At 41.5% G+C, this 9362-nt stretch overlaps 1 protein-coding gene across 1 annotated transcript in view; it reads right to left on the bottom strand.

Annotated features, from left to right (window-relative positions):
- Positions 1 to 9184, bottom strand: part of LOC104619107 (beta-microseminoprotein-like) — a 14403-nt gene extending 5219 nt beyond the window's left edge. The window contains exons 1-2 of the mRNA XM_010284879.1: positions 9022 to 9184; positions 6364 to 6479 (exon numbers count right to left, since the gene is read on the bottom strand). Coding sequence (XP_010283181.1) covers positions 6364 to 6479; positions 9022 to 9184 — 279 coding nt within the window. The remainder of the gene's footprint in view (positions 1 to 6363; positions 6480 to 9021) is intronic.
- Between the last annotated feature and the right edge of the window lie 178 nt (positions 9185 to 9362).

Below are 9362 nucleotides of genomic sequence, written 5' to 3' on the forward strand. Positions count from 1 at the left end.
TATCAGTGGGCTGGAATATGCTTAGAGTAGGGAACTAGGTATTAACAGCTTAGGGAGGGAGCTTTTGCCAGATCTTTGCACGCTCATGTTTAATGTTCGCTCCTGCAACCTCTTTTTAGAATGCAACAACAGGCTGTGGCCCTGCTTATGTTTCAAAGAGAAATTCTTTGTTACAGATGCTGGCAAGCAATTTGAAACTTGGTCCTGTGGGAGATACCAGCTACAGGAAATTTGACATATGATTGTAAGATTAAATTTATAAACTTTGGACAAATAAATCCAACAAAATTTGGCTGTACTACAAGCTAAAGAATTTTGGGCTCATTTTTTTAGAGTAAATTAAAAACAGAGTTGTAAATACTGTGGAATGGTGGTGAGAAAAGTTGTCATTCATTTCCTCCTATGCACTATGTATTTCTGAATACTAATAATAATTAATTTGGGGTTTGGATGTATTCAATTCAAAGAACTCAGCAGGAGCAAAATCATATGACATAATTCCATGACATTCTTGGAGGAAATGATGAAGTGGAAGACTGTGCAGGTTTGATAATCCTTTAGTAAGGAATACATAATTCATTAAAAGTTACTAAGCACTCAGTTTTACAGACTATGCACCTGACTTTTTTGTTTGTTCTGGTATAATCACTAGATGTTTTAAAACTTTCATTTCATGAAAACCATGTTTACGTCATTAAGAAAATCCAATAAAGTTCCTTTCTCATCCTTTGCTTCCGACATACTAGATAATTGTACTTTATCATCAAAATCTTCCTCTTGTCTGTGCTTAGAGAGTGTCACATCAGTTGATAACTAACTTCTCTCAGGTGAATACAGTGTTTTTGCTCTTCAGTTGTGTAGCACAGATTTCCTTTCATTCTTGTAACCCATTTCTGAACAGTCTCCAATCTGATAGCATCTCATTTCAAATCTGAGTATTGAACAAGGAATAAAAGCTTATAAGTGTTGTGGAAATGATCCCAGATACTATGAAGGACATAATGCCTTTCCTGTATATACACCTAGGGATCACATCTGCTGTCTTAAGCACCATGTTGTTCTAGATACAAAATATTTGCTTTCTACCCCTAGATTCTTCTCAGGGGCACTGTTGTTAATAAAGATGTTATGTTTTACAAAGTTTTAAAAAGTTCCTGTTCCTACAAAATTAAAAAAATATCTCTAAAGCATGGATTAAGTAAGCACAATTTATTTCACCGTCAAGACAACCAGACTTAGTCATTATTTGTCACATTAAGCATTGTTTGCAAACTCTATCTGCAATGATTTTGTATTTTCTCCAGATCACTTGATATAAGGGTTTCATACAAGTGCAGAAAAAATATAGACAACGTGCACCAACCTGTGGCTTGCACCAGGTTTACAGCATTCCCTTCACCTACCATGTCCAGGCTTTGCTACCCCCAGGTCACCCTGGGCTTGACAGGAAACTTTATGCCAGTCCTTTTGTGGTTTTTGATAGAGAGCTCAAAGCAAGACTGGTTTTGCTTTCAAAGCACTTGTTAGGCAGAACACCTTTTTCTTCTGTCAATGAGTTCTTGATAAAGATGCTGGAGCCTTGCCAGCTGCGCTGCTGGGTGTCTGCTGGTGGGCTGATGCTCCTCTGAGTGCCTTTGAACCTCCTGCCTCAGGACATGCAGATCTTGCTTTAACAGAATTTGGTCCCTTCCTAAAGTCTTTGATCTGGCTGCATCTCCAGTGAGTTGCTTTTTTAATACACTTTTTTCAAGAATGGTTTCTTCCATAGTACTGCACCAATTTGCTTTTCACCAGTTGTCACGTAGCATGAGGAGAGACAAAGCTGCCTGACAAGCTCTCCTGTGCAAAGGGTATCATCCTTGTGATCAGCTCAGTCATGTCTGATCATTTTCAATATTCCTGTGAAGTTGATAGCTGGGTTATGAAAACACACAGTGTTGCAGACCTGCCTTTTCTGAATGCAAGACTACCAAAAAGCAGGAAACATTTTTAAGGCTTTGTTGGTAGGACAGCTGCTAAGGATTTCATGCTTAGACCTTTCCTAGTTTACCATCTGAATGCTGCTAAACACGTCAGGTCCCTTTCAGCTTCTCAGGAAGAGTTTTCTCTGAAGTGTTGACACCTGGAGAAATCTCTGAAAAAGTTATCCTGTCCAGCTATTATGGTATTATTTTTGTAGTGGTTAGAAGTACTCTTCTAGGACCTTCTAAAAGGCAGTTTGATTTGGGGTGATGGAAAGCAAGGTGATGCCATTCACCATTGGCCTGTCCCCACAGCCCTGCTTCATGACCCACTGGCAATTTGCAGCTGAAGGTTATTTTTACCAGGCCAATTGTTGAGTGTGTTTTTAGAGCTGGACATAGAAAGGTCTCATTCCTCTGGTTTCACTTCCAGGCTATTTAAAAATCTTCTAGTTAAATTGATGTAAAACCTAGCAGATGCTTTTCTTTTATTTTAAGCTTAGTAAACTTTATGTTGATTTAAACCTAGCAATAGGTTTAAATAGTAGTTTGGTAATAGTAGTTTAAGTAAATTCCCTCTCAGCTAAAGATAAGCCACTAGAGAGATTCATTTTACGTGCAAATAAATATTTTTTGCACTGCCTTGAACAAACTAATTTAAATGCATTACTGTTAATGAACTCGAGAGTATAATCAAGAGTTTAGAATAATGTTCTTGGAGAAACTCACCACATTATAACCTGCTAGACTAGATTTGCCACTGTTGTGGTCAGGAGAGGCCACTTCTGAGTATCAGGTTTGATGTAGACTCTGCAGCAGCAGAGTCATAATCCTTTAATAGTTTTAGAGGCAATGTTGCTCTTATGAGAATAAATTCTCCAAGCATGAATAAGTATACACAGGACCTAGCAAGAATTCTTTGGTATGCCTCTAGAACCGTCCTGCAACTTTACTCCCTTTGTAGCTGCCTTCAGCTATTCATCTAAGTATGCATAATTTTGATGTATCCAGTTCCACATAAAAAGGAGTATGCTTTTCCTTCCTTTTTAAATGTAAGGTTCGTGTTTAACCACACCAAGGTTCAACCACACCAGATACTCTAGATGGAAGGCATGCCATCCAGAGGGACCTCCACAGGCTAGAGTGGTGGGCGCAGGCAAACCTCATGAAGTTCAACAAGGCCAAGTGTAAGGTCCTGCACCTGGGTCGGAGCAATCCCAAACATGGATACAGGCTGGGCAATGAGTGTATTGAAAGCAGCCCTGCAGAGAAGGACTTGGGGGTATTTGTGGATGAAAAACTGAATATGAGCTTGCAATATGCACTAGCAGCCCAGAAAGCCAATTGCATCCTGGGCTGCATCAAAAGAAGTGTGGCCAGCAGGTTGAGGGAGGTGATTCTCCTCCTCTACTCCACTCTCATGAGATATCCCACCTGGAGTAGTGTTCAGCTCTGGGGCTCCCAGCATAGAGGGCCACAAAGACGATCGGGGGCTGGAGCACCTCTCCTGTGAGGACAGGCTGCGAGAGTTGGGGTTGTCCAGCCTGGGGAAGAGAAAGCTCTGGGGAGATCTTATTGCAGCCTGCCAGTACTTAAAGGGGGCCTACAGGAAAGATGGGGAGGACTTTATCAGAGAGCGTAGTGATAGGTTGGGGGGTAATGATTCTAAACTGAAAGAGGGTAAGTTTAGATTAGATATGAGGAAGAAATTCTTTACAGTGAGGGTGGTGAGACACTGGAACAAGTTGCCCAGAGAAGTTGTGGATGCCCCATCCCTGGAAGTGTTCAGTGCCAGGCTGGATGGGTCTTTGAGCAACCTGGTCTAGTGGAAGGTGTCCCCGCCCATGGCAGTGGGGTTGGAACTATATGATCTTTAAGGTCCTTTCCAACACAAACCATTCTATGATTCTATATTCTTACTTTCCATCAAAAAAGTTTTCCCTTTCAGATCCTGCACAGCCAGAGGGTGGGTCCTCGTGGTAGGTTAATATTCAATAGGAGAACAAGTATTTTGCAAAGTTCACTTTTGATTCCATAGAACATACATATATCATGCAGATAAATATTTGCACATAAGTCACACAGATAAAGTTCATATCCATTGGAAATATAATTTTTATAATTTTTAGCTTAAATAGGTTCAAAGCCTACTGAGGAAAGTTGGAAAATTGCCATTAACTTCTGCAGCCTTCAGATTAGATCTTAGGGCTTGGATCAAGCAAAGCACTTAAGTAGATCCTTAGCTTTTGCCATGTGGGTAGTTCCATTGTCTCCAGTGGAGACACTCCTTGTTCTCAAGCACACGCTTGGTGAAAGGCTTTGCTGGATCTAACCCGGAACATAAGTTCACAGTCATCCTGGCTCTGTGTTGCTTTATTAACTATGATATATCAATTTATACAAGAAGTTTAATTTCTTAATCTGTTTACAGAAGTGGGAGTGTAGCACTATTCTCTAGTCCTGTGAGTTTCATGTTTCAAAGTTTTGCTAAAGACTGAAGTAGAAAATCATGGAACTGTGATTCAGGAGCTTTTTTATTTTTTCATTCCAATACTGACTTGATGCATGACTTCAGGTACCTCCCTTAAGTGTGTCAGAGATGTCAAATTTCAGAGCTTATTACCTGACTATAGAGGACTGCAGAACCCAGAGACGGAACCCAAAAGTCACCTTCCCCCATTCCTCACACACTAGGCATTCCTACCCCACACCAAGGGAACTCCAGGGTAACAGCCATCCTCCAAGATCATGATTTTACCATGGGACATGAACTTTTGGGATCAAAGAAGGATCAAAACCACATGGGTGAAACCATGAGCCAATGAAGTCATGTGTGTCCAAGTCCAGGTTCCTTTAGAGAATTAGCAATTCTCCTCTGGATTTCTTTTCCTTCTTTAGGATTTCCAGTTACCTGAACTGAGTTTATCAGCCTAGTTACTTTTTTCCTGCTTGCACAAGAAATTATTGCAGTAAGTCATTTGACTCAGTACGTGGCAGTAAGGTCTTTTAGGCAACATGGGTAATCATAATCTGCTTATTTCTGACACAGAGGTTATAATTAATTATTTTAAAGGAAAGCTGATTTTGAATTCCCTGAAACTGATAAATGTACTGAGAGACAAGTGGTGTGTTCTGTCATTGCATTAACCATCAATGGATCCTAAGCAGGAGGGGAAGTACCTCTGGGGGCTTCAGGCTCCTGTGCTGGTCTAGTGTCAGCACATGTGTACTTATTTCTAGCCATAGACACTCCTTTCTACACTGTGCACCAGAGACTGAGGCATCTTCAAGCCTTGACTTCACTCATCACCCCCAAGTCCTTTTGCAGCCTGCAGAGAGCAAAAGTGCTGGGACTGTCTCTTGGAGGCTGGGGAGTTCCAGTAATTGCAGGGCTTGGACAACCACATCTCTCCATATCTGTACCAAGCCATACAACACAACTGGTGTGTGAGAACAAGGAGTGGCAGCAAACATGAAGAACAATGTACAAACTGTGCTGGGGTTCTTTCTTGTGTGATATAGAAGCTTAACTTTTAATTGTAACTTGACTTTTTCTTTTGTTTGCATCCTGTTCTAAAGTTACAAAAACGTATTTACTTTCTGTTAGCTATTGGGAAAGCTTGCTATGGTATTCTCTTTCATTATTTACCTTGTAAATATTTGTGACTTTAATCAAGTTCTGTGTGTGTTTAAGCTTTTGTTAGCACTTCCAGTATAAGGCAACAGAAAGCAGTACTTCTGCCAAAGTTTTTACACACAGGGAAAAAAAAAATTACGCAGGCTAGACATACGGCATATCATTACCCAAATGATTATCAAGAAGAGAGAATTGTATTTAAATATATATTGAATGTCATGTCAAGACTCTAAGTCTTTGCCCACTGCAAGCTGTACTTTCTTCATGGGCAAATGCTAAGGGGAATTTAGTAGCCACTTCACACAAAGAGCTTAAAAAAAAATAAGTGAAAGAGAAAAATCAGATCCCCCTACTAATCCTGTATGAATAAAGAATATTTCTTGTTATTTCATAATCTGTGTATGTGTATTAGAGTTCATTCTGTCTTTAATAGAGTTGCAAATGGCCTAGAAATGAATGAGTAGAGCATACACAATAACTCCCCTTAAAGCTGGCCATGTTGCTTATAGGGATATTTTCTGGACAAAACAATCTACTACTTGGTTTGAAAGTAGTCAGGATCCACTCCAACTGAAAATGTTTGCTTTCAGCTCTGCAGAAGTTGTGAAGTGACAGTAAGCTGTGATCATACATAACAAGCATGCAATACTGGCCTCCAAATTATTTTCAAGGTTGCATCTTCTTGCCTTTAGCCTTCTAGAGCCATTCTGCAGCTGCTAAAAGTTCTATGCAGTCCTATGGGCCCGTGGAAATGATTGTCGGTACCCACTGGGGACCAGGTCCATAGGAAGGAATAGGTGTCAGCTTGTGCAAGAGTGTAAACACTGGATTTCCTCCTTTGCTTTGCAATCGCTTCTTGTGCTGATGTTCACAGATGTTTCCTTGTGGACATAAAGAACAAGCTTTCAGGCTAACACAACCTATGCTTAAAGTGGTGGATTAAGGAGATCCAGTGTGCTCTTTGCTCTGGATAACTCCCAGCTGTTTGTAGTACCCCTCCCACCACATTTTGTCCCCATTCCATGCCTTGGTTTCACAGGAAGGAAGCTTAGGGACTTAAGCCAGGAGAAAGCCATCCAGATTGCTACAGCACAGGATACCTAAGTGTGCCAGGATCAGCCCCCACTGCTCAATCCAAACTCTGCTTATTTCATTACTACATTCAGGAGGCAAACTACAGACACATATTTACGTCTGTATCCCCAATTCAGTTGGGAAATCCCACAGCCAGCTGTAATTTCAGCCATATACCCGATGCCAAGTCTATATGTAAGCAAGCTTTCTCGCTAGAGCAACAAACTTTCATCACTATTGTCTCCAGTTATTTCCACCACGGAGCAACACTGCAGAAAATAGACTGAAGTAGGACCAGGAAGAGATCCATAAAAGTTTGCTTTCTCTTGCACTCTGTCTGCATAAATATAGCATCCCATTATGCTGTGCTAGTTCTTCTCCAGGAACTGGAGGGCAGAAGAGAGGAGCAGTTGCAGTATGTGCCATGTTTCTCAAATCTGTCTTGTGTATATTTTCTTCAAACCCTTTGTGTCCTGTACTCTGGCCCACCTCTGCAATCCCCAGGGGCCTTCCAGTAACCTCACTGCCTGACCCCACCTTAAACACTTTCCCTGCAGCCTTTCAGAGTCCCACCAAAATACCTCTGCCTCATTTCACGCTGCTGCAAACACACAAGGGTGAGCAGTTGCATGGGACTGGCAGAATTACAAGAAACACCAGTCTGTGTAACTTCTGTCCTCGTGGCCATGCAGCAAGGAACTTGTCCCCCAGAGTGACTCCAGAAGCACTCTGCCCTGCTCTGGGAACTCCTAGGGAATCTGAGCTGCACAGGCACAGATCTCACAGCCACATACAAGTAGCAAGCGATGCCACAGAGCTAAGGCATGCCTGTAAGCACGGATATCAGAGAGCTCAGCTCTGTGCAGTCTTCCATGTTCTGTTTCTTAATATGCAAATTAGTTCCTGTTGACATAATTGATTTTTGGTACATTTACATCACATATTCAGTTGGAAAGTTCTGAGGGGAACAGAAAGTGATTGTTCTTGTTGCCATCTTCTCTCTAACCTTCAAAAGGAACCTGTCTAAATTCCTTTCTAAAAGAAATTTTAGGACTGAAATGCTTTTTGGGACCTGAACTGTAATGTTTAGGTTGGGACTTTTAGAAAGCAGATTTTTATTGTGCCATTTGTAGCCCTCTCTGCTCGGAGACTGGTGTATGTATAACAAATAAACAATTTCCCCTAAGGGAGTATTCAGGTTCCATGTAGCTGTCCTTTTCTTTTTTTTTTAATGGAAACTAATCTGCAAAACCTGCAGACCTGAAGCTGCCTTGTGGTAAGACCCTACATTTTTCAGCATCAGCACACAGAGCATATAGACCTCACGTTTGGTAAAGCACAAAGTTCTGTGCCAGTAGAACTTTGCATTATCAACAAAGGACTTGTTGGATTTTATTCCACATTTCAGTGAGTATGGAAAATAACTAAAGGCAATTTTTTCTGGTTTTTGGAATGTTGCAGAGGAAGGAGCTATGGCAAAACACTAAAAGCCTTGGAGAATAATTTTAGATTAATCCCATCTGTGTGTTTTTTAACAATCTTGCTCAAGACATCGTTGTGAAACTAGCCTAGGTTAACATTTTTCTACTTGTACTTTGTTAGTTTCTGCTTTATTATCAGTATATTAAAATTCTTTAAATTCTACCAGGGTCAAAGGTCTGAGCCAGTTCAGTAATGGGCTCTTGTTATAGAATCACAGAAAAACAGAATCAAAAGGAATATGATAATACTTTGCTTTTAGAAGCTCTTATGTCCCTAATCTAGCAATATCCTTCAAGTATGTGGATGTAGCCATTAAAATCAATATAGAAGAACTTAGAGATCTTGGGTGTTTTTTCTTATTTCAATTGAGAACCCAAGTAAGAAGTAAATGACCCTGTGCCCTGGTTTCCCGTGAGGTCTTCTGTGGTATTGCTGTAGTCAAGTGCAATAAATAAATACATAAACTCCATGTGCTAATATCAAGGGCTGATCTAAATTAACCATTTCCAATGAATTATTTAGTTACCAGCTGGAAGAACAGATGATTTTATTGTCATTTCCTTCCTGGTTAATTCACTTGTAATAAAGAACATATGCAATACAGTCATATGACAAGGGTTTTTTAATCCATTGGAAAAAAAATGACTTAGTGACCAAGTGTGAAGTTAGAGTGGGTGTTAGACCTGTAAAGGCCCAGGGATAATTGGCTGTGAGTTCCAGTTCGGCGGTTCGCACCATATATTGATTTACACGTGTACGGTGTTTTCTTCTAGCAAATCCCGGCATTCCGGTATGGGTTTATTAAGACTAATCCAATTTAAACGGACGGAGATTTTACCTGACTTGTGAGGTAAGCCTGGCACTTACTTTTGTAAGAAAAATAGGAGGAAGGGGTCCCTCTCTGCTTGTAGCTCTGGGCAGCGGCATACCCCGTCGCGGCTCCCGCGGAGAGTGCTGCTGTGCCGCAGGCGCGGTGCCAGCCTCGGCTCCGCTCGCCCTGAGGGACGGAGCAGAGCCCCTCCGCCCACATGTCCGTTACAAGTCACGAACGGTCTCTCAGTCAAGGGTGTCAGGCCCTTGAAGCAGCTGCAGTGGGCAAAGCCCTCTCCCATCTGGTTCTTCGTTCCCCTCGCCTGGGAGGTACGGTCCTCACAACCCACGGAAAGGGCAGCGTGAGCACCCCTCACCCCGCTGGAGCAAGCTCAGCC

This window comes from Phaethon lepturus, unplaced genomic scaffold (genome assembly GCF_000687285.1).
Source record: "Phaethon lepturus isolate BGI_N335 unplaced genomic scaffold, ASM68728v1 scaffold8064, whole genome shotgun sequence".
Classification (NCBI taxonomy): Eukaryota; Metazoa; Chordata; class Aves; order Phaethontiformes; family Phaethontidae; genus Phaethon; species Phaethon lepturus.